Consider the following 25,620-nt stretch of genomic DNA (forward strand, 5'->3'; position numbering starts at 1 on the left):
ACTGCAGTTGTGTTTAACTTAAAAATTTATTTGTCATGTATCGCAATTCATACAACTAGTGCTACATCATCGATCCACTGCTGTCCAGGGTTCGCTCCAGTCACCCATTTTAACTCTGGACTGGAGTAGGCTTTAGATTTAATTACATTCAATATTCAGGGTTTCAACATTAGATCAATCAGAACATTCCAATCCTGGGTTTTATTTATTTATATATATATTTTTCTGTCTGTTTCCTACCAACGTCTATAATAATAAAGTATTACTTCTTTTTTTAAATTTTCCTAGCTAGACTGGTAAATTTATCCAGATTCAGACATATGTATATATATATACACACACACAAGATTGCATAAATCTTCAGGTTCGATAATCAGATTAATAGAAAATAAACAAACAAACAAACAAAAAAAAAAAAATAAGGAAAACAATTCACACACAAAAAAAAAGAGAAAAGATTATTCCACTGCAGTGTGTTATGGTACAACTCCATTACAGGTAATTTACATTGTTCTAAAGAACTTTTCTACTTGGTGCTTTTCTTTAATAACAGTTGCCTGGCCATTCATTTCCGTGTACCATGAACAGAAATCCTTTATTATTATTTCAACACTGATTACTAATCGATGGCTGACACAGACATTGGGCTGTGAAATTAAGGGAGAATTAAATGAATACTGTGGGTGAAGTCACTGGGAATCTAGTTTACACTTTCATTCACAAATCAAACCCATATACAAAGTTACAGGGAAAAAATGCAGCAATGTACTGACCTACAAAAGTCATAGATTCAGCTCAGGCGAGTCGTACTTGACTTGATTATAGTTCGATTTAAATCTAACGCAATACATGGTACGTACTGACGACATGCTTTTAAGTGCTCGTGCAAGCCGTATGCAACACTCATCTGGGAAGGAAGCTTAGAGCCACACCTTCCTGAAGGATGAAGGCATGAGAGTAATCATTAATACCATTAAAAACAAAACGTGTAAAACTACAGCAGGACGCCTTCACGTGGAGGAATCCATGGAGAAATGTCCCAAGGCACAACAATTTGGCTCATTTTTATATATGACAAATAGACACTTGATCAATCAAATACTACAAATAGATTTTTATACAAAGGCACACATTTGTTCAGGAGAGATTTACACAAATTTCGCTTTAGTGCAGGACACAGAGACTCTTACCATCTACAATACATTACTACATACACAGAACGAGGAGTCTTTAATCATTTACCACATGCAAGAAGAAGAAAAGAAAAAAAAAAAGGGTATATCAAATTAAATGCATTTCAAGGCCAGGATTTTAAGCTCTACAGTCCTCTGATCAACACAACCTACTGTCTGCATCAGCCATTACAGTATAGGAGAGCTCGAGAGCCCACTTCAGATTAACACACCTTGATAAATCATGACAATTTGGACACGGTACAAGAATAAATTCAAACCTAAATAAGACTTTGTTGTAAAACGTGCATCATGTCTTTTTTTGTTGTTGTTATTGTTAAGTAAAATTATTTTTCTTTTAAAACAAGTTGAACAAACACCAGTCAAATGGAAACTAAAGAAAGCACCCTACAGTCCAAACACACTCTTTTACAAGGTTTTTGACAGCATACAAGTAGTGCACAATCACTAATATTTCAAAACTGGCTTAATAATTTTACTATAAAGTACTATTAGCGTAAAAAAAAGGAAAGAAAGAAATTGTATATACTTTAAATAAGCACTAATCCGTATGGCCATGTAAGATTATTAACAGAAATTTGATTCATGTCTATGGCGATTCCTTCACTACAGATTCCATCCGAATACAGGAATGAAAAAGAACCACACAGATCCTTTACATCTACACCGAGTCCGTCCGGAGATCATTAAACCCACACAGCAGTGTAAATAACATTCGGCTCATCGCAAATCTAATCCAACTGAAAACATTTCCATAGAAATAATAAAAAGGGGGGAGAAATACAGTAAAGGTCTTTGGTAAAACTACAAACAAAACAAATCTATTAATATCGTCAGCAAAAGCAGTTGGCATAGTTTTTGTCTAATTAAAAACGAAAGGCTGTGATAATCGGAAATTATTATTATCATCACCAAGCTGAAGGTTTCAAGGATGGAAAGAAAAAAAAAAAAAAGGAAACTACAATACCACTTTGGTTCGGTTGAATAGACGTCTGATTTTTTTTTTTTTTTTCCTGTACATAGCCTGCCACATTCCAGATGCAGCAATTGCATCATTTATTTATTTATTCATTCATTTTAATCTAAAAATCTATGCTGTGGTCCAGGAACCTAATGAGAAAATACACTCCCTAATCAAACATCCAACAACAAAAAAAATTTCGAATGAAATAATCTTAAAGTGTTGAACACTGGACACAATACTAAAGTGTGATCCTTAACACCACAGATCTGTGTCAGCTGCTCAGAAATGACACGCCCCTTTAACCTCACTAGGGCACCTTCTTCAAAGATTTTTGTAAAGAAATACCTCGGTGCTGCTGGCTGCCATGCCTACACAATACCTGGGCTCGACAGCCTAACACACACACACACACACACACACACACACTTATGGCAATGTGATCTAAAGTTTCAGAGGTTAACATGACTAACATACATGACGATTGTTGTTTTTTTTCCTCTACGGCATCTCAAGCCAATTGATCTGCTCTTGAGCAACACGCCTGATATTAAACACCGAAAAAGAGAAAGAGGGAAAAGAAAGAAAGAAAGAAAAAAAAGGACAAATTCATACACACACTTTCCTTTTAAATTGGAAATAACCTGTGCAGGTCCAGGCTGCGTTTATCATAAATCACAATCCCTTTAGAAGTAAACCATTTATCCCAAAGGTCAAAGAAACCCGTGCATCTGGCTACTGAATACACCGTTTCATTGCTGTAATAATAAAGGACCACTAAAAAAAAAAAGAAAGAAAACTATCTAACACAGTAGTAGGTCATTCAATTAGATTAACCAAAGCACATTACACTCTCAAATTTGGAAAGAAAAAAAATTATATAATAAAGTTAAACACCATAGATTTTTTTTTTATCTGTAAACACTAAAGAGCACTACAATTCAAAACATTACAAAACAACGTAAAAAGAAAGCCAGTTTTTCTTTTTTAAATTTGTAATCAAAGAAATACATGTTTATTTCCTGATTCGTATATATTCCTAAATATTGAAATCAAAGATGATTTGACATTTTTATTTAATGATATACTGAAGCTGCACCCAAAAAGCACCATTGCTCATAGAGAAGGAATGGGGACCAAAAAAAAGTAAGCTAACTGTCCCGAGCGTAAGCAAGGACACATGATTCGATCTTTTGAGAAAGGAAACACTTGAACTGGGCCAGTATACATATATACGCTGAAAGAGTAATGAGAAATACATAAAGCACTGACTAGCCGCAAACCTAAAACTCCTCACCAACGCTGAAGTATTCGAATAAGCAAGGCACTTGAGAGTGAGTGGCCTAGTGTCAGATATAAACATATCTGAAAGGCTGAAAGTCCCCAAACACATCTTTGAGGACTTCAGAACATGTGCTCCTTATACAACTACATAATGCAGTACTGAATAATCACTAAAAGACAGAGAGAGGAAAAAATAAAAATAAAAGACTAAATGCTTTAGCATACAGTATGTGCCTTACTGATATTCGAGCTGCTGGTTATGCCTAGAATGCATTCAATATTGTCACTTATTGATTGTAAAAATGTAAGTAACAATGAAAAGTAGTAACTACAGTTTCGCACTATCGTATGTTTATACTAACTATATACTATATTGTGATTTAAGAAATGTGAAATAAGTCTACTATATGTTTCACAGTACACACAAAAAGCTTCATACATTAGCGTAATCTGGGAAGGGGAGAAAAAAAATTAATCTAAAAATAATAATAATAATAATAATAATAATTAAAAAAAAAAAACAACTCTACAAAAGCAGCTTAAAGCAAATTAATTTTTTTTCTAAAATACCCTTTGACAATTTCCAGGTTAACAAAGTGCTTTTTTTTCTCTTTAAACAAGAAGTCATTTCTCTTCACACAGTAATGATGTCTGACTGATGTTTCTGTAACTAACAGTCAAATCAGGGCTAGTGGATTACAAGAGATCGTTACTCCAGGGGGGAATTTTATTTTAATGCTTAATAAAAAGGACCTAGTATCTAGTATAAAAACCTGTATTGCATTTAAGTACTTGATTTATATTTCGATCAGTCAAACACCATTTATTAGATTCTAAGAACTAGCATTTTAAATCACTATATGAAATACTGAAACACAAAAAAATGCTATGTAGAAAGTGTAAGCTTTATAGGTATTAGTAGTTCTTCAAAGGGCTAGATCTTTAAATAGTACCTTAGACAGCTTTATATCACCACTTCAATATTTTTGTCTGACAGTAAGGACATTCTGTTTTACTAGGTGCACAGTTTTCACAAAGTACATAATGTTGGCAAGGCTGCAGTACAATGCAACGATCATGCTTTTGGCAAACTATACATTTCTTTGACTGAAGCTGATATATTACCTGTGTTGGAGGGGGGGGGGGGAAACAGAACAAAAGAGAGAGTCACACATTAGAGCAGTCAGAATGTATGAACCCAAACGTCTGCATCATATGTGTACATGAGGGTATGTGTATGAATGAAGCTTTTACACATGACAGAAATAACCATGTCGTGATTACACAATCATCACATTGCTTTTCAGAAAGATCTGCTCATCAAAGCTGCAGCAGGCAGAAAGATAACCTCGTGATACCAATACCACTCTTCTTTTATTTATGATAGTGTGATGATCTGGGAAAACCTGTCAAATAGTGAAATTCTGAAAGATTTTTTCCTGAACTGCATGCACACACACACACACACAATACAGCCCAAAGAATGTGGACACATGACCATCACACCCATATGTGTCTCTTCCACTCACTGGTCAAGAACGTCTTTGTATGCTATAACATTACAGTTTCTCTGCATTGGATCTAAGAACCCTGTTCCAGCATGACTGCCCTTGTACACAAAGCACAGAGCTCCATGAAGACATGGTTTAAGAAGTTTGGAGTAGAAGACCTGGAGTGTCCTGCACTGAGCCCTGACTCTGACTCAACCCCACTGGGATGAACTGGAAGATGGACTGAACCCCAGACCTCCTCACTCTTACAACATCAGTGTCTGATCTCACTAATGCTCTTGTAGCTGAATGATCACTAATCCCCACAGTCACACTCCAACATCCAAAGAAGAGTGGAGAACAGGAAAGAGGAATAAATCTGAAATGAGATGTTTAACAAGGACATATGGCTGTGATGTTCAGGTGTGCACAAATTTCTTTTCTATCCACCTTTATTCACAGAATATTAAGCAGCTGAATCAGTGCAGTTTTATTTCCCTGAACAAGCATGTAGGAGTATGATGATGTTTTCTCAGTGATACTCAGAAATGGTTATCATACTCCAGTGGGATTTATATCCTATACACACACTGCTGAATCAGCCTGCTGTTAGTGAAAAGTTCAGTTCATCAGTGCAGTAGGACTCAAATCCATTCACAAATGATTACTGTAGCCATTTAATAATGGGCAGTAAATAAATATGTAACCCCTGGCCTACTTGGTAATTAAACACTCAAGGACACTGATTTTATCATGTTTCCATGCTTTAATTCACGGCCATGAAAGTGCATGTGTGTGTTTAAGCACATCCTTTACTCCGCTCATTCTTTATAAAGCTAACTGATTTTAAATGAAATGCTTTAGACAGCATTAGTTACTTTGGTTTCAGGAAGTCTGCAAATGGAAAAACTGGTGATGAAAAACTTGTGATGACTTTCTTTTCTTTTAGCACACACTGGCTGGGTCTTATCATTTGTATTACAGGAAGTTGCTGCAATATCTCAATAGGTCACAGTTTTCAGTTTCTGCTTTGATCTGGTCATTAATCGTCAAATATGTCCGGGTCACTGCACACATACACAAGACTTATATACACATGTTAATATACATAGAGCAGTGTAGTGTCTGATAATAATCAGTAAATGAGCATTCCATGGTTAAAGGAAGTCTTCAGAGATGATTAGTTTATACTCTATGTACTCTAAATATGGAGACATCTCGATCTCAGTTAGCCTGGTCATAAACTGATTTAATATTGCGATCCTATCAATCTGCTCTCTGCCTCTACATTTGTAACCCATCGTATGCTATTGTGACACTTATAAACTGTTGTTGTTCTTTCGGCTGCTCCCTGTTCAGGGTCGCCACAGCGGATCATTTGGACCGCGTGTTTTTGATATGGCGCAGGTTTTACGCCGACGCCCTTCCTGAAGCAACTCTCACATTTCATCCGGGCTTGGGACCGGCACTGAGAGTTAACTCTTCAGTGTGACTCTTATGAACTATAATTTATTATTTTGGAAAAGGAGTAATCACTTTGATCATCTGCACCAACCGCATCAGATTTGTTTCCTGTGTAAATTTCAGCTACAGCATTTTAAGAAAGTGTGAGATTTTCTCGTGCGTTTCAACTGTGAACTAGCAATCAAAATCTCTTCGGCCGATGGGTGAGATCACACTTAAAATCTTTTTTTTACAACTAAATTCCTTTAAAAAAAAAGAAAAAAGGAAACTCTGCTACACTATTATATGTAAACAAATTTGTTCTATTCACCATTTCCAACCAATTACAACTCTTTTGTACAAAAAGGTTGGATTTCCTGTGAGTTTTATCGTCACCAGTGGTTTTTCGGACAGGTTTTCCCCAGACCACCACATGCATTTCCTGTTTCATGTTAAACCAACCTGCTGCAGTTTTCTCACAGCCCTAGCATAAACATGACATGATGAGTGTTAGGTGGTGGGAGCGTGATCTTCTTACCCCGTCGATAAGTTCGAGGTCTGAGCGCAGCTGGTTCTGGATGGAGTGGAGTTTTGGCAGTGGGAGCTGGTCCAGGTCTCCGTAGCTGTGCAGCAGAGGCGTGCTGGGTGAACGACACAGCGTGTCAAAGTCTCCTTGCAGCTCTTTGAGCTTGAGCTCGGAGTCCTTGCGCTTCTGCTCGGCCAGCTGCCGCTCTCCCTCGGCTACCTTCGCCTGCTCTTTCGCCTCTTTCGCATCTTTCTGCCACGCTTCACATGCCTTTGATGAAACCACCAAGAGGAGTAGAGATGAATAACATTCTCACAGACGTGCTCATACTTTTTTAGACTTTACATAATCAGAATTTTTTATTTACCTCCCAGTACCTCTGGCAGAAATATTGCACCAAGCTTTGTTCAGGGAGTTTAGATATATATTTACTTGTATAGTGGAATGTGGAAAGTTTGTGGTGATCTGTTTATTCAGGCTTGGAGGACATGTGTAAAAAGGAATCTAAAGTTCGAACACACATGTACTTGAAATATCAATCCCTTTGACTCTGACCTGTTTGACCTGGTGCCAGGCATCCTCCCACTGCTTGATCTTCTTCTTGGCCTCGTCCAGATCGCGGAGGAGTCGGGCCAGATCTGCACTGCTGGAGCTGACCATACTTGAGCTGAACACCGGAGATGGACTTGGCGAGAGACTGCCACTCATAAAGTCCCAAATGCCTCCAGCTCCTCCGTTCAACCCTATCAGACAACCCAGAACCAAAGAAAAACTCAAAAACATTAGCTGAAAAAGAAATAACCGCTTAGAGACATTTATTATATAATAGATTTTATTTATCAAGTTTTCAGCGGGTTAAACTTTTACATTCCACACATTTGCTGGAATTGCTGTACAACTGCTTGAACCCATTCCTCCTGACAGAACTGGTGTAACTCAGTCAGGTTTGTGGGCCTCCTTCCTCAGACACGCTTTTTAAGTTCAGTCCAGAAATAATTCATGAGATTCGGGTCACGGCTTTGTATTGGCCACTCCAAAAAAGCATGCTGAGCATCACTGTCCTGCTAATCCTCCATCCTAAATGATGCCAACTATGTCCTGAAGAGCACCCGTCTCGTTTTCAGCCAAACACAGGCAAGACATGACGCTGCCACCACTGTGCTTCAAAGCTGGGATGGAGATGTTTAGATTAATAGCCTCACCCTTTCTCCTGCTTGCAAAGAGCTAGTCATTATGAGCAAACAATTACAACTTTGTTTCATCTGACAGTTCTTAACCAAACACTTCTCCAAAAGCCTGAAGAACGCCAGACTTATTTCAGCTGGAGTTGGAGAATGGGCCTCTTAACTGTGTGACATCTGAAAAGCAGAACTCTGAGGAAACTCTGTGGATGTACAGATTTGCTACCTGATGTTACCAGTTCCTTTGTTGTTGTCTTGGGTTTCTGTTGAAACTTTCAGAACAAAGTCTGTTTACAACTTTTGGGCCGATTTTTTTTCCCCCAAAGTTGTTTGTTTTGTTGTATGCTTGTGTTACCTTCAGTCGGTGAGAAACAGGGAAGAACTGGGCTTGTGGAGGTCCACAGTTTCATTTCTGAGCTGCTTGGATTTTCCCATGGCATCAAGGGCAAAAACACTGCAGTTTCTAATTACAGGCACAGGTGCACTCCAAGTTAACTCATCATTGTGACATTTGGGTAAGCCGAATGTTCAGAAAGTCATTACATTAATTTATGGAATTTTTAAAGAGATAAGTTGGTGAATGTAAACTGCTGGCCAAGTGGATATCTGATATTGTGAATTAAAGTTGAAATAAATCTTTCTTTTAATCGACTGCTTTAAAATGACCTCTGATCTTGACAAAGCAGACGCTCTAAATGACTTTCTAAAAGTGAAAAGAGACCGAGACCGTGTATGTCTAGTCAGGGTGTACGTAATCTTTTGGCCTCGACTCTACATATTGTGTACTTTGCACCAGTTATGTTTTCCTTACCTAAAGAGTTTTGAGTAGACGTAGGCGTCCCTAGGAGGCTGTGCTCCGTTTTGATTGGCAAGCCCTGTGTCTGGCTCTGCTGAGAAGCCATTCCACTGAGCAATGACTGAGACAATGACTGGGACAGAGAGCTGAGGGGAGAGGCGGACAGAGAGGAGGAGGAATGCAGAGATGAACACCGTGCCAGAGAGCCAGGAATGTTGACAGGATCTGAGCCTCCTAATAACCTCTGACCTACAGACAAGAGAAGAGACGGATTCAATAAGATACAAAAATCAAGTCAGACATGAGAGATCAGCTAAATGACACACACATATCGTTTGATACGACCAGCATTTGGTGCAGTTTCTTACTTGTTATCCCAAAGCCATTATTGTCTTGGTCCTCTAGGTCTTTATCGAGGGAGGCTACGCTGATGTCATTAAAGTTTAGGTCCAGGGCAGATCCTAAGAAAACAGATTCAAAAAAAGAATCAGCTCAGTTGTACCCTTCAGACTACATAATACCCCGAGCAGCCTTTCCAAGTATCAGCTTTAAAGCTTCATTCTCCTCCTGGCAAAGAGTACCTCCTACAAATGAATTGTTGCTTAGTGAAACCAGTGGATGAGAAATTTAAATTAGCTCATGTAGAGCTTTGAACCAAAATAGAAAGGCAGCTCTCTACCTACCCTGTGCTACATACACACATACCTGGGACCTGAATGTCACCCAAAACCACTTCCCTACCACCTTTAGGTTACATCTCACTTTACATCTCTCGGGCTTTAGCTGAATGGCAAACACTCTGACAGAGTCAAAAGACTTGACAAAGTTCATATCATATAAATAGGTTTAACACATACCTATTACTGACTCGACTGTATTGCTTCCTGGATAGAAAGGGGTAGCTTTTGCATTCATAGTTGATAGTGTAGTGGGAGAGGAGCTGTCTGAGCCAATGCTTGAGGCTAAGCTGGACGTGATGCTCGATGTTATGCTGGAAGCCAGTGGGTTCACCACAGAAAATATGCTGCTGTGGCTCTGTAGACAGAAACATGCCATCATTCGTTATGCTACAGCAAAACACCAGGAACAGCAACACCTTTATGAGGTGCAAGGCTGAGAACTGCAGGTCTTTACCTGCTTTTCTTGGTCAGATATCTTCTGATTATTTTCCCCACACTGTCCTTTCTGGTTCTTCGCCTAAAATTAGAAAAAAACAAACAAAAAAAAACAACAAATCAGATTAGAGTCTGCTATTAAAGCCAACATTCTGCAGTGGATCATTCTGAACACAGTAAATAAGAAAGATGTTTAAATTATAGGTTAAATATACATGGATACAGTTTTGTAATGTTGCTCTGTAAACCACACAGTGGGTTTGAAATAAAGCAACCCAGAGGTGACTGAAGTGAAGATTTCCAGATTTAGTCTAGGGGTTTAACAAGAATAATGCATGAAACGTTTGGGAATTAAAGCCATCTTTTACACCGTCCCTCTATTTTCACAAGCTCAGAAGTTAATACGTTATAACAATTATAAATATAAGAATTACTTTTCACATTTTGAAGCAAATCTTTAGCAGTCAATAACCGCCTGGAACTCAAGGACAATGCCATATGCCAGGTTTCCTCCCCTGAGAAGCTGCGCCAGGTTTTTACTGCAGCCGCTTTCAGTTGCTGCTTGTTTGAGGCTCTTTCTGCCTTCAGTTTTGTGAAAAGCAGACTCGGCTAGGTTGAGGTCAGGGGACAGACTGCGAACTGGACATTTAAGAACGTTCCATTAATTTGTCTTAAGAAGCTCTGGGTTTGTTTATGCCTTGGATCTGTATGGCTGTCCTATCAGCTTCTCAGCACTTGACTGAATCTGAGCAGGAAGTACAACAGCTCAATTCACCGAAGAATTCATCCTGCTGTTTCTGTCTGCAGTCATACATGCCCATGCATCAACACTGCCTCCTCAGATGATGTGGAGATGTTGTGCTATATGTTGGATTACGAGCACTTCCTTTCCATCTCCAGACTCTTCTCTTCTCTTTCCATCACTCTGATTCATCTGGGTTTCATCTGTCCAAAGATGTCGTGTTCAATAAAGTCTTGTTCCAGAACTGGACAGGTTTTTTATTTATTTATTTATTTTTTTTAACATGTTTTCTATTGAAGTCTGATCTGTACTTTCTGTTCTTGAGCGTTACAGTGGATTTGCATCTTGAGATAAACCTTCGATGTCCTTTTACGATGATACTCCTACCTGATTTAGATGTTGTGAAGGAGCTTTTCTTCTTTTCACATTTTCTTCACTTCAAGGATTCTGTGATCAATCATTTTAGTTATCTTTCATGTTTTTCTAGGCCTGGCCTCCTTTCAAATGAATCAGTATCTCTCTGCACCACATATTTAAAGTTCCCATGAACATCTACCAAATTCAACACTTTGATTCAGCTCCAGACTTTTTATCTCTTAATATGTCATCAGATAACAGGGAAACAGGCCACACCTAGCGGTGAAACGGCTTATCAGTTAACCGTCCAATTACTTCTGAGCCTGTGAAAATAGAGGGACGATGCAAAAATGCCTGTAATATCTAAACAGTTAATGCAACATTTGTTATAAGCTAAAGCTGAAGGTCTACACTTCATTCACATCTTAACCGTTTCATTTCAAAGCCACTGTGATGATGTACAGAGGCAACACTGCATAAATTGCAGCACTGTCCGAATACTTATGGACAAACGGTATTTTAAGCATGCTGTATATAAATCATGGTTAGTTTTTGTTTGTATTTGGCGAACATCATGCCTGTGTCATGTGTGCAGACCGTTGGAGGATTATGAGTTTAGAGAATTTAGATAATTAGCTAGAATATCTTACTGTATGTGAAAATGGATTTTTAATGTCAGTGTTTTAATGGAACAAAATGCAAAACACAGAACCTCAAGACTTTCACAAATAATTTTGTCAAATGATTCTATTTTTTGGCATCAAATAAAACCAATAAACTGAATGATTAAAAGGGGAAAAAATGAAACAGAACAGAATGGCTTGGCAGCGTGACCACGTCTGCAGTTCTGGAGGAAAGGCCCTTTCAGAGAGCGGAAAGAGAAGCGAGTCGTGGAATACCTGGTCCTCCCGTTCAAAGCCCGGAGCTTTGGGATAGTTAGGAGTCGGAGACGAAACAGTGGACGTGGTGGACTCTGAACATAAGCTACCATTAGTAAAGCTTTTGGGCCTGCCGATGGGTCCAATTGGGGACAATGAACTGGTGCTTCCTGAGCTTGACGTTACAGTTGGACTATTAGAGCATGACACCTGAAGGAGAGAAGCACAGAGGAGCTTAATGGAGGCTTTTTTTAACTGGTGGCCAAATAGCCTGAGTCTGCAGCCTTCACTGGCTAATTTTAAGGGTGCATTAGTAGTGGTCTGGGCTCCTGACCTGGTCAAATAGATATCATTTTCATCGTAAGCCTAATTCAATTTAAATGGCTCTCATATGAATCTGAAAGTGTAACTCTTCCTACAGACTGCAACAAAGTAAAAAAAAAATTAAAAATAAAACAAATGAACCCAACTGAAGCATAAGGAACAAAATATTACTAATAAAACAACAAGAAGAGAGCTTTAGCAGTGATTTGGTGTAATCAGTAAGCTGACTGCTGCATTATTAAACACTGTGTGTTGAGTGTTTAAACGTGTCCTCTTTCCCTCAGCACTCCAGTGGTTGTGTGGCAGGTGTGTGTAACCAGGCAAACACATACGCTCGCCGTCTGCCCGTTGTTGCTCGTGCTGCTGGTGATGGAATTGCTGTTGCTGCTCCAGTCACTGCTGGTACACTCGGGATATTGTTGAGAGCCCAGCTTAGCCTGAGAGCCTGACTGCATTGCTGTCAGCAGAGTGCTCATGGTCTCCTCGGTAGAAGGAATTCCTAAAAAAAAAAAAAAAAAATAAAAAATACACAAACTCCTTTAGAAGATTTCTTCCCCTCGTAAATTCCCGATTAAACCCAAATCTGATTTTTAACTTACTTTCAACGTGTGCAAAAGCACAGAATGGCCCCCTGGGACAGTATCCAGTTTGTTTCATGTCATTGCATTTTGTAGACTTGTATATCTGCAGAAACAGACATGGACCTTATTATACAACATCAGATGAATAAAGGTAAGTTGACAGGTTCGAGGCAAGTTAAAGATGTTTTTATATCAGTACATAAAAGGGTCAAACGTTCACAAACCATCAGGCAAGCGATCACAGAGTGTTTGATCTTTTTATCATGTCTTATTTATTTATTTTTTTGCTGACGAATCATGTCTATGACTAGTTGCAAGAACAGCACTGAGAAACCAATGTAACCAATGTAGGTCCCAGAAATGTCCCAGGAAAACCCCAGGTGCTCTCATATATACCACAGATCCCTGAACCTCAGTTTATGATCCTGTGATCTTTTGTGGGATTGTGAGAACAAAATGCAAGCCCAGTAATATTGCTAATATGGTTATTTGTCAGGTATTACCCAAACACCTGCTAGAAAAAGCAGAAATAAACACATACATCATGATTCTGTTGTTATTTTGCACTAACTTTGTCTTCCCGATAATACTTTTTCTTGTTTCCATGGAATATAAACAGCAGTAACATGATAGAGAGCACTCAAGTTTGTTTTATGGTCCAAGCAGGATTTGAGAATCCGGTGTGGTTCAGCGGTGCTCTCTCCAGGTGAAACACTGCGTGTGCGTCTCATTGACAGACAATGAACATGCAAGTGATTAAAGACATGCAGTGTGAGTGGGTCAGTGATTCTGAGCTTTTGAGAGCTTTGTGCCTAATCTACTACCTAACCTTAACAGCAGTTAAGGCTATGCTAGCAAATGCAGGAGCAGAAACATTGTGCTTTCTTTGGCCTGCAACATCTGTAAGAAGTGATCAGACCACTGTAAAAAGCCTCAACCTCTCCTGATACACCAGGATGGTGTACCTGGGTATGTTTGAGGGCCCAACTTCAACATGTGGCAGATTATGTTCAGGAATCTCTTCCAGGTTCTTCTAAATGGAGAGGCCTATCTGGCTGCTCATTGTCTGCACCACAAGAGCCAGGAATATCTGCTAGTGATGCTTTAGCGGAAAACATAAATCAATGTCACTGGAGATAGCTTGACTTACAGCCTGGTTGTTATTGCTTAAATACTGGATTCAAAATGCTCATACAAGGCTATGCTAGGAAATATGTCCTAGATAACAGCATGCTAGTTTAAAGCGCTGCACAGCCGGATGGAAAGGAGACATCTGTATAGCTTGTTAAAGAACCCATGTGTTTATAAATGTGCAGTATAACGTGTATTAAATAGACAAGAAATACAGCTCATCATGATCTTTTATTCGTTTTACTGCTTTAAAAAAGACAGAAACAAAACTTTAACCAGATTGTACATGATATATTTATATACACTAGTTTATATAAAATGGTTAAAATGCCAGTGAGAGTGTGAGTGAGGAGGAAAGATATAACTGTAGTTTCTGTGGTTGCAGGAAACCTGAAATGAACAGATGGCTAATTCTGGTAGACCTGACACCAACTCAGACAGCGGGGGAAAAAACCAAACATGAAATCTGTTAACTAAAAGGAAAAAAAAAACCTTCTCGCTCTTTCTCTTGCACTGAATGATCATTTTATTACCGTTAATAGCAGAAGCTAATTATGAAAATAGTTTGACAGGAGCTTTAATTCACTGACCTCGGGGTGAAACTGCTGCTCGGTGCGTGAGTGGCAATACTGACAGCTGTCTCCACTCTCACACTTTGATGGCTCTCCCCATTCATCACCATGCTTTACACTCGGGCACGGAGTTGACCTGTCAGAAAGCACAGGAGACAGCTGTCCATATTCACACATTTAATCCAGCCTTTCCCTTTTTGAGCGTGTTATCGTGTTCGTATCTGCACGTCCGCCCCACCTGTATTTGAACTTGCGGGGATTCCGTCTTCTATCTCGACTATTATGGTAATGGGGACAGGCGTAACCTTGTCTGCATAGGCGAGGGGGCTTGGTGCATTGCTCTGTTTTATAGTTGGCCAAAACAAAATTGGTGTCTGCAAAAATAAACAGAATAGCTCTGAATTCAACATCCAAGTGCATTGCTTTGAGTTCACAGTTCACCTCAAGCCCGTGTGTGTAGTGTTTAATAATCCTCACCCTGCCATCGAGGATCTTCAATAAGAGTCTTCTCAATCATGGCCTGACTGGCCAGAACCCCTGGCTGCAGGTCCGGGATTCCTTCTCCAGAACCTAACTGGCCATTCTGCAAAGCTTCTTGTGCTTGTATCTCTCTGTGAAAGAGATTTGTACAAATCAGACCAGCTCCAAAACATGCATTCAGAGCCAGCAACTCTTGAGCTGTAGAGGTGAAAACCTCAAACAAAGATGCAGCAGTGACTCCCAATTTCCACATACCAGTTGCTAGGCAACTGCAAGACAGCATATCTAAATCTTCATTTTTCTGTTATTCAACCGGTGAATCACGTTCTCTGTTGTATTTGCATGCATGATTGCAACAATGTGCTCATTATTTACATATTTTCCAATAATGTGAGGCGTGTGTTTCTTTATTGCCTCATTATATGTCAGTCAGCAGTTCAGCTTTTTGTTTCACCTGCAGGAATTCACTAAAAAGTTGCAAATGTGATAGCAAATCATTCTGCCTGGAAAGCATCGATATTGCATTAGAGAAGCTGCTGCAGAAATCCCCTGCTTCAGCAGGAACTGGATTTTCAATTCAACAAGTGAAAGTAAACACAAATTAGTTCCTGGTTCATCCAGTGTGTGTGTGTGTGTGTGTGTGTGTGTGTGTGTGTGTGTGCGTGTGTAATTTCCATGCCAGAGCGAGTTCACAATGCTGTTTTGACACAACAAAAACAATAAAAATGTTTTAGGAAACAACGTCATTATCTCGCAGCAGCCTGCTGTCTCATGCATGTTGCTTTGTCATGTTTTTGTGTGCAGGGATCAAAAACAGAACAAACAAAATATACAGAGCGCTGATTAATAATCATTATGTGATTAATATGAGAATGTTTCTGGGGCTCAAATTCTTCTGTATCAAGGAATCTACACATTACACACCACTTTTCTTTCCATAATTAAAGATTACCATCTCCTTAACCAGGCTGCACTGCTGCACTCTGTGGCACAATGCCTGCTTCAAGTGTGTATTGTCTGAAAAATAATCATTTTCAAAATAATTCTTAGCGGGCTGCCCAGAGAACAGTGCTATCCATACTATAAGGCCTCGCTGGAGCAGATGGGGGCATTTTAGTGTGGTTCTGCACCACTTTACAGAGGTGTTTTAGTACAAGAGATAACAGGGATAAACACTAGACAGCATACTTGATCAGTGCGGTCTCTCATATAGTTATATGACTTTTCTTTCTATTTCCTCTCTTTTGTGACCTAGATGAACTCTTACCCCGAGTCTGCTGAGTTTTATAAACCTTGTACCACCAAAAGTATTTAATAGGTGCCGAAGCCTATAAGCATACTATTGTAGAGCAGGGTCTCAATCTACAGGGGCAGAAACATCACGCTCTCTTTGGCCTGAAACATCTATAAAAAGAGATCAGACCACCGTAAAGAGCCTCATCCACTCTTGATACCCCAGGATGATGCGGAGGTGAACCTGGTTATGAACTTCAACATGTGGCAGGTTAATTCAGGGATCTCATACAGGTTCTTCTAACTGAAGAGGCCTAACTGGCTGCTCATTATCTGCCACACAAGAGCCAGGTATATCTGCTAATGATGCTTTAGCCAAAAACATAAATCAATGTCACTGGAGGTCGGGGACAATCCAATCACCTCACAGGTTCGCTGCAGACACTGGATGAGTCCTGACCCAACAGCAGACAGAGTTGGTCATGGAATGTGGGTCCTAGAGCAGTAACTTGGATGGGTCCTGTTCTACCAACCCAATACTCTTGTTGATGCCATCAAAGTAGCAGAGGGAACCTTCAAGCTGTCCTCCCCACCCTGAGAACTTCATCAGCCCCAGTCTCCTGTTAAAAGAATCTGCCACAGCCTGCAGCACTCTGAAGAATGGCACTGCAGATACGTAGGTGGGGCAACACTCAAGCATCTTCAGGGTATTTGCCCACGAGAGGCAAGAGCAGGCTTGGCTTGCTACACCGTCTAGCATTATGGGTTAGCTGACCAAATCCGTCCCTACTAACCTGTTTTTGTCTCCAGGAAATGTGATAGTAAACATGATGTATGTGCACTTGTATCCATTCGTGCCACTTAAAATTGAATATCTGAGCTAAAAGGCATAAAACAAGCCTTACTGTAGGAATAGACTGGCTGAGGTTTGTTCAGCTGGCAGCAGACTTGGAGCACTTGGGTGGATTCTGGCAAGTAAGGCAGTGTGAGGTTTGTATGACAAATGTTGATCCCAAAAGGCCACGGTAAAATTCTGGTCCACGTGTCTCATTATGTTACCTTGGGTTTAATGGTCCGTTTCTATTGTCTGGACACTCTGAGTGATGCACATTAGTGGTGTGTGTCTTGCTGCAAATGGCAGCTGATGAATCCTCTGTGCACTCCAAAAGTGCCAGTGTGCCTTTCTCCCCTGGTACATATTGGTAGATATTCCCCTTTGAAAGAATTGGTATGAATCTCATTGGCCCGTTCCAGTGACATCATGGTCCGAATTATATAACCCTGTATCCTGAAGTATCCTGCCTTCAAATGTTGAGATTCCAAAAGAGATCCTAACTGACCATGTACACTACACTACCTTTGTGTTTGTGCCCAAGCCACATGAGGTGATTTTTTCTGCAAAGTTCTCTGAGCTCCTGGATCAGGTGGGCACCATTATATTTAGCTAAACCTGAATTTCACCACAGGCTATTGGAAGATTCCTTTGCCCCTGAAGTCCATCATTTGATAAACATCAATTTTTTACTCCAACTAGGATTCAACATCTAGTGCCTAGACTCCTGACTGTGCAAATGCTGCATCTTATTAAGATGACATAGCATAGTAACTAGAGACAGGGGCATATCAAGCACAGAGGGCAATTCTAAAGTCCTTGAAACAAGCCAGTCTCAAGGGCAGGTACATCCCCAAAATGATAATGCGGTGACTGCACCTGGATGCAACCCGTAAATAAAAGGAGAAAGCAGTTCCTGAGACTGGCCAGCAGGCCAGCAGTGCACACTTCTGCACTCTAGACATGAGTGTAAATGGTGTACTGTCAGGACTGTTTTATACAACAATGTGAGACCAAATATAAATAACAATTTCTTTTATTAATTTTTGGTTATTCCAATTCACATTTATTAAACTGAAAATCTTGTCTTGTTTTCACTTCTCACATTGAGTACACACTATACAACATGCCTACAGCCAACCAGGGACTCATTACACCTCCAGACAGAGAAGTAACTGGACTTACCTGATGTCATAGACTGGAGGCCGGAGGTCGTGAGGCCCATGAGCAAAGGCGCAATGAAGACCATTTTTTACACAGTGCCCCCGGGCATCTGTTTCATGGATGCAGGTGCCAGTCTTATAATAGCGCAAGTGGTACTTGCGTTCTGTATCACCAGTGGTCCGGTGCAGGTATGGGCAGCTAAAAACAGAGGATATCATTAGAACAATTACCACATTATTTCCAAATTTTGCCAGTCACTGCCAATTCTCAGCTAGTTGCACTAATAATTTCTCCCTACTGCAAGAAATCCATCATTCTGGCAAATCAAGGATACCAAGTGCTTCTGCTGAGACACGTGAAGCCAGCTGCTGCATCATTTCAAACTGCTGGTCATATAAATACTGAGAATAATAAAATGCAAACCAGAGGCCACAAGCTTAAATACCACATGCTTTCAAATGCACTAATTTCTCACTAAGTTTACAACTACACTAATGATCCATACTTGATAACTTGTTGCTATTGTAGATAAATACCTGAAGTCTGTTAAAAGGAATGGAGTAAACATGCTCAGAAAAGCATCTGACTGGATGGAAATCGGACAAGTAAAGAATTCACAGAAATGACAAAAGTCTAAATTTATAAGATTAAAAATATCTACCAGATCTATCATTTTTAATAGTCACACAGCATCCTGTTTGTCAACAGCGCCAGAAGACTCTTTAAAATCTCTCCTAGTTCATTTTTAGTTGTAGCTACATATGATAAACATTTAAAATAAAATTGTTACAAATGTGTTTTTCCCTCCAGATTTTCTCCCCAATTTAAGTCATGACCAATTCCTCCCATTAGGCAGCTCTCTCCAACACAAGACAACTACCAACCTCTAAGGCTGACCACATCCTCCCACTTCCACCTGCATGAGCTAACGGATGTCCATGATTGGCTAGTGTTGCTGTGATTGGGGAGAGGGAGAATGCAACCCCTCCATCTGCCATATATTCTAGCAGTTTGTCTTTCAATGTCTTTTATAAGCTTGCTTTATATTTCATCTGTGTCACATATCTGCACCTTGTTGTGAGCACCACAGTCATCAGTTACTGTCCATCTCAGAGACAAGGCCAATTACCCGCTCTTGGGCTCTCAGCCACGGATTGCTGCGGCATCATTGGGATTTGAACTCTCAGTGTCTGGATGATAGGGTGACACTTTTCTGTGATGTCACTTAGGAGACCTGCTAACAGAGGTGTTACCTCTTTGATGTCCAGGATTCTAATCAACTGTGTATATGCATAATTCTGCACACAGAATGTAGTTTGCGGTCAAAGTGCTGGGTCACTGATCAGAAGGTCGGGGTTCAAGCCTGCAAACTCACAGACTACCAATGTTGGGCCCTTAAGCAAGGCTCTTTACCCCACCTGCTCCGGGGCGCTGCATGATGGCTCACCCTGTGCTCTGACCCCAGCTTCCTAATAATCTGGGATATGTGCACACCCTTTTGGCAGTGGCTCAAGTGGTTAAGGCTCTGGGTTATTGATCGGAAGGTCAGGGTTCAAGCCCCAGCACTGCCAAGCTGCTACTAATGGCCCAGTGAGCAAGGCCTTCACTGCTCCAGGGCCCTGCATCATGGCTGACCCTGTGCTCTGACCCCAACTTCCAAAAGCTGCAATATGCAAAGAAAGAATTTCACTGTGTTGTGATGAATGAGATAAAAATAAAGGCTTCTTCTTCTTTACCTAATATAAAGGTGGTGAAACCAAATAAGAGGAGCTGCTTTACCACTTGGTCAATTAATTCAGGATAATAGGCAGTAAATGCTCACAACATGATGCAGACAGGTGACAGATAAAACATAAAAATAAACTCAGAAAAAGTGGAGCTGAAGACTAGGATGATGCCTTGCTGAAAGATTTGGCACATGCAGAGGAAACTGTGCATGTAAAGACCTGTGCTGTCTCTTTGTTGAGAGGGAAGAGTGGCTAATTTGTTGATTAGCCGACATGGCAGGAGGTCAGCAATGGAAGAGCAGTGCTGCTTGATCAGACTGTCGAAATAAGAGCTAACTGACTGACAGACTGATCAGTCAAGTCATGAAAATTTGGTTAATGAACACAGTACAGAACATTTTCTATATTTCTCCACCACAGAGAGTGAATTCCAAGATTTCACAAAGTATCTGATTGTAATGCTGTTTAAATATATTAATAAATTGTGTTTCTTAAACTTTATTTAGATTTAAAGTCTTTATTAAAACTAAGAAATATTAAACATGTTATTTACTATATTATTAGGGTCTAGTCCACAGTGCCATTATTTGTTTACGCATACAAAGTAATCTGATTGTGAGGAAACTGAAATTCTACACGAGCCATGTAATAGTCAGATTACTTTATTAATCACGCTGTGGTCTCCGGTGGTCCATCAGCAGGAGGATCCCGTGCTCTCACTGCCGTGACCTGGGTTCGATTCCCGGGCAGGGAAGTAACTTGGCCACTGAGGAATTAACTCTCAGAGCCAGTCCCAAGCCCGGATAAAATGGGAAGGTTGCGTTTGGAAAAACCTGTGCAGAAGGGAGAAGCCGAAGTGCGACGACAACAACAATTTTATTAATTAGGCTATTAGCAGTGAATAAAGACAAAAAATGTAACCACAGTAATGCCTAGAAGTCTAGAAATTATGAAATTTACACGCAATCAATCAGAGTTACACCCCTGCTGAGGCTGATTTTCAGGATGCGCCATTCATATTACGCAAACTATTCGCTTGAGGTTGATGCCTTAGAGGTTCACAGATGTTTCTTCAGGGAAGCGTCATGGACAGGTTTTAAACTCAAGTCCTTAGGTTTTAACCCACATCAGGGATAGAAAATACTGACTAAAGAAGGTAGTCGCGTTTTATTTTTTACCCTTTGCTGTGATATATGATACGACTTAACACAAAAGAAAGATGATATATGAACAGCAAGATTGATTATTACAACAGGAGCTCAACATACCACTAATATAGAGATGTATGAATTGTACTCATCACATTAATCACTGCAAACTGGTTTAATTTTACTGTATAGTTTCTATGTATGTTAACAGCTTAAAAAATCATGTTTTTATATTGTGATGTGTGGATTTAATAAAATAATGGTTTGCTTGTTGTGCTCTCTGGCAAATAAAAAGCGCCTACGGTTTAAAGGATAAGTTTCCCAAACACTCATCTGTTACACTTCCAGCTCACGTCAAGTCACTGACTTCATAACTTTATCAATAAACAATGTCTCAGATTAATTATTATGGTTGGTTGGTCATTTTATCCATCCATTGTCTATACCCGCTTTATTCCTAATTAGGGTCACGGGGATCTGCTGGAGCCTTTCCCAGCACACACTGGGCAAAAGGAAGGGGTACACCCTGGACAGGTTGCCAGTCCATCACAGTGCTCATATTATTATTATTATTATTATTATTATTATTATTACACTAATAGTGTCACATTTATATATTTAATATTGGTCTTAAATAGCATTTCATATAATTACAGACAAATATTTCAGCGTGACATATTGATTACATTAAACTGTCATGTCACTACATGTGCTTCATACTGCTGGAGAAAACTACTACTTCAACACGTCTACACAGAGGAATGACTTTATTTAATCATTTAATCAGTTGTGAAACACAGTGATGCCAAAATTACAAATGTCTTTCAGTTCGGTATAACAAAACTATCCTTGAACCTGTCTGGTGCACTTAATGACCAATACAACATCTGGACTAGAGCCAGAGTAAATGGAGTGAACAGAAACAAATCACATTATGAACCTATCATTAACACTTTATTGGATCTCTACAGGTGAAATGAGCAGCGGAATAAATCACTCGTGTGGTTTACACACTTATCAGTCTGTGTCTATTGCACTGGTTATATACATAACAACCTAAATGATAAGGAGCTCTGTCACAGCTGCAGAGGAATATCTGCAACCCTTTGGTATACTGTGAGAGGAAACAGGAATATCAGTAAATACTTCTTTCCTATCCAAAGCAGAAGTCCATCCTCATCTCTGAGGCAGAGAGACGCAGCCATCTGCATGGAAACAGGACTTGGGACCGCTATACAGAACAGGTGTTCTAACAAAAAAAGCCAGCGAGACATGAGTTCACAGAATGATACTAAAAATGCAACCGTTCTAATAATCTCAAATATATAAACTCTCCTTTAGGTAGCAACAGTTACTATGGTAACAGCGATGCAATGACAGAACGGCTTCAACTGGATGAATGAATGTGTGAGCGAGATTACAGTGAAGCTGCATGGCTCTCCCTTCTCATTCCAAAGCCTTACATCCTTCCAGGCCAAAAGAAATAATGGATTGACATCAGAAACACGTCACAGATTTTCGTATGAAGTTTCCATTGCCTTAGTGTCTAAATCACATCTATGTGGCCAAAAGTATATAGACACCAGACCATCTTAGACATATATGCTTCCAGATTTATTTCCCTTTTGCTGTTCCACTCTTCTCTGAAGGCTTTCCACTAGTTCAGAGATGTCCACTCTTACCTGCAAAGACCTGTGTGGGTGCAGTTTTTCATTCACCAAGCACGACCCACACCAGATTCCACCTGTTTAATCAGTTGATCTTGGCTTGAAATAGACTCAGATATGGCTTCTGCTTGTTTGGAATGAAATCCTACACCCACACCTGCTCTTGCCATATAAGAATGGACACCCCTGCACTAGATGTGGGAGCGTGGCTGTGAAGATGTGAAGCTACAAGAGCATTAGTGAGATCAGACATTGATGTTGTAAGAGTGAGGAGGTCTGGGGTTCAGTTGGTGTTCCAGTTCATCCCAAAGGTGTTCAGTGGGGTTGAGTCAGAGTCAGGGCTCAGTGCAGGACACTCCAGTTCTTCTGCTCCAACCTTAACACACCCTGTTGCCCTATGTACAAGGGGCAATGCCATGCTGGAACACGTCTGAGCCTCTTGGTTCCAGCGAAGGGAAATTTAACGCGACAGTTTCCAAAGACATTATATACAATTGTAGATAACTGCTTCCAGTTTTGCGTTATAACTGTTTGATAAAGGAGCACATGGGTAAGACAGGGTCAGGTGTCCACATACTTTTGGCTATATAGTGTATACAGTGCAGTAGCATACACTTATAACCAGTGAATTCACCAAGTACTAACAACCACCTAACAACTGAGGCATCAACTGTTTCAGACAATAACTCTTAATAAACTCATTAGACATTAAACAATGCTGCCTCTTGTGTTCATCTAATACCAAGCTTTACATATGCACAAAAGCTGTCCACTAATCTAAACTGATCACTCAATCTATTCAAAACGATTTAATCCAATGAATTTATCGGATGCAAAACATGTGTCAATAATAATAATAATAATAATAATAATAACAACAACAACAACAATAAACATTTAACTGTGACTTCCTTGCACGTACACCATGCCAGTTTGTAAGCATGTCCAGTGTGAACCAATCAGAAAAGACTACGTGCAGGAGGGAACCAATCAGAAACCAGAACCCCAGGGGGTGTGTCCTGTAGCTTGTGTTTTTCTTTTTTTTTTTCCTTCCCATGTAGGAGGAGGAGGAGAGCTCGGCCATCACACACACACAGACACGTATTTAACAACAACTTCATTTCCTGGTTTTATGTATGCCTTTGGACTAGTGCTCGGATAAATACGTGCGCTCTTAAAGTTTAAGTCTTAGCCACACGACATCAGCGCGTGATGATGTCGCCTCGTGCACTAGACAAGAGCAAGACACATGAAATAGTAGGGCTCGAGGTGGGGGGAAATAAAGACGAATCAAATTACACCGAGAATCTGTTGCAATAAAGCACGTATTACAGTCATTAAGAGAGCATTCCTTTACAAAGTTTACTTCCGAATTTCAGACGAAGAACGTGCTGCAGAGAGGCGCGCGCGCCTGTGTTCGTGTGGCGCGCGCGCAACTATGCCCTTTGAGCAAAAAAAGAAGCAACTCTATTTACACGCGTGCTGTGGCGAGCACGTGCACAATGTGTGCATCAAAAAAATAAATGCATTAAAATGTATACAAGTAAAGCATGAGCAGTCGTGAAAATAAAAGTGAATAAGGCAAGATAACAGTGACAGAGGAGGAGATGAGGAGGAGGATGTAAACGCCACTTACTCGTCTCCATCTGGACATATGCCTGTTGTTTCGTCGTACTTCGTGCAGTAGACGTCGGGGCTGTAATTAAAAGTCCCGTCTCTCCTCCTAATCGGTCGCCGTCTTCGCTGGTTTAGAAAATGCCAGTGAAAACAGGTAAAGGGTCTATGCTGTGTGCATTTGTGCTGCAAAAACAGCGGGCACTGCTCGGTCCTGAACTCCTTCAAATATCTGTCAGGGATGAGGAGGGAAAGAGAGACCTAACTCAGCTTAACTGTAGATGCAGTAACAACACATCGAAAATACTTCAAATACCCATGCGTAAGGGATTGATATTATAATTATCATCATCATGATCATCATTTGTAACTTTCACTAAACAAACAAAAAGTATTATGGGTATAATGATACAGTTGGAGACATTATTTCTGATCAGAAAACACCACCAAGTGAGCCATCATGCTAGTTTCCTCGCTGTTTCTAAGCTGCGGTTGGATATTTAACATGGGGTCCAACACAACAAACTGCAACGCAAATCGCGATTCCGGACCGGACTTACGCTCGGTCAGGGGCGTGCAGCCCAGCGGCAGTGTAATGGCGTACGCCAAAAGCGCAGCGTAAAAAGAGAGAGAAAAAAACAAAACGCCTGCACTTCGGGCCGAGGCGAAGGGAAAGAAAGCTCATCTGCCCGATCTGCGTTGTTGCTTTTGAAACCATGTTTCCAGCAAGCTTTCTTTTGCACAAACCGACTTTCGTCTAAAACATTCCCGCGTCCCAAGTTTGTCACCACAAGAATTTAGACTAGAAACCCGTATAGATGGACTGGGTTTATGTAAAGTATGTGTGTGTTTTTTGCGTTAAAGCAGCGAGCTGCGTGTATACGAAAGAATTTAGAAAAGGGAAAAGCACCATATTTAAACGCACGAAGGAACGTAGTGATACCAAGCACTGTACATTTCTACCAGACCGCTGAGTACCAAATAGGCACTCTCTTTTCTTTCAAAAAACGCATTTTCGTCCTTTAAGCATGCACTTTACTTACGTATAGTGGGTTGGTTTCTCGGTTTGAGGAGAAGCGCTCGCCGCCGTTTTCGAAACCGACGGCATTTTCAGTCAAAACAATAACGGCGCATGCGCGACGGCGGCCCCTCTCCTCGCGCTCTGCTCTCCTCGCGCTCTC

At 40.3% G+C, this 25,620-nt stretch overlaps 1 protein-coding gene across 2 annotated transcripts; it reads right to left on the reverse strand.

Annotated features, from left to right (window-relative positions):
* Positions 1–7: 7 nt before the first annotated feature.
* unkl (unk like zinc finger) lies at positions 8–25,620 on the reverse strand. Of its 2 annotated transcripts, XM_058377472.1 has the most exons (16): positions 25,483–25,620; positions 24,462–24,671; positions 18,305–18,481; positions 15,052–15,185; positions 14,813–14,948; positions 14,593–14,710; positions 12,890–12,974; positions 12,623–12,789; positions 11,988–12,176; positions 10,009–10,071; positions 9,732–9,909; positions 9,243–9,335; positions 8,890–9,123; positions 7,453–7,640; positions 6,910–7,167; positions 8–4,563 (listed from the first exon to the last, which is right to left on the reverse strand). In XM_058377472.1, the coding sequence occupies exons 1-16, from the start codon at positions 25,545–25,547 to the stop codon at positions 4,408–4,410; spliced, it is 2,451 nt and encodes an 816-aa protein (XP_058233455.1). In that variant the 5' UTR covers positions 25,548–25,620; the 3' UTR covers positions 8–4,407. The 2 variants fall into 2 exon arrangements, with proteins under 2 accessions (XP_058233455.1, XP_058233456.1); XM_058377473.1 differs by lacking the exon at positions 11,988–12,176.

The sequence above is a fragment of the Hemibagrus wyckioides genome, linkage group LG24, assembly GCF_019097595.1.
Source record: "Hemibagrus wyckioides isolate EC202008001 linkage group LG24, SWU_Hwy_1.0, whole genome shotgun sequence".
Lineage (NCBI taxonomy): Eukaryota > Metazoa > Chordata > Actinopteri > Siluriformes > Bagridae > Hemibagrus > Hemibagrus wyckioides.

Coding starts and splice junctions, on each gene's coding strand:
- unkl (XM_058377472.1), bottom strand. CDS start 25,547: ATGCCGTCGGTTTCGAAAACGGCGGCGAGCGCTTCTCCTCAAACCGAG. Junction 12,975..14,592: donor AGCAGCAGTTTCACCCCGAG/GTCAGTGAATTA, acceptor CTGTTTCTGCAG/ATATACAAGTCTACAAAATG. Junction 12,790..12,889: donor TGCTTTTGCACACGTTGAAA/GTAAGTTAAAAA, acceptor TTTTTTTTTTAG/GAATTCCTTCTACCGAGGAG.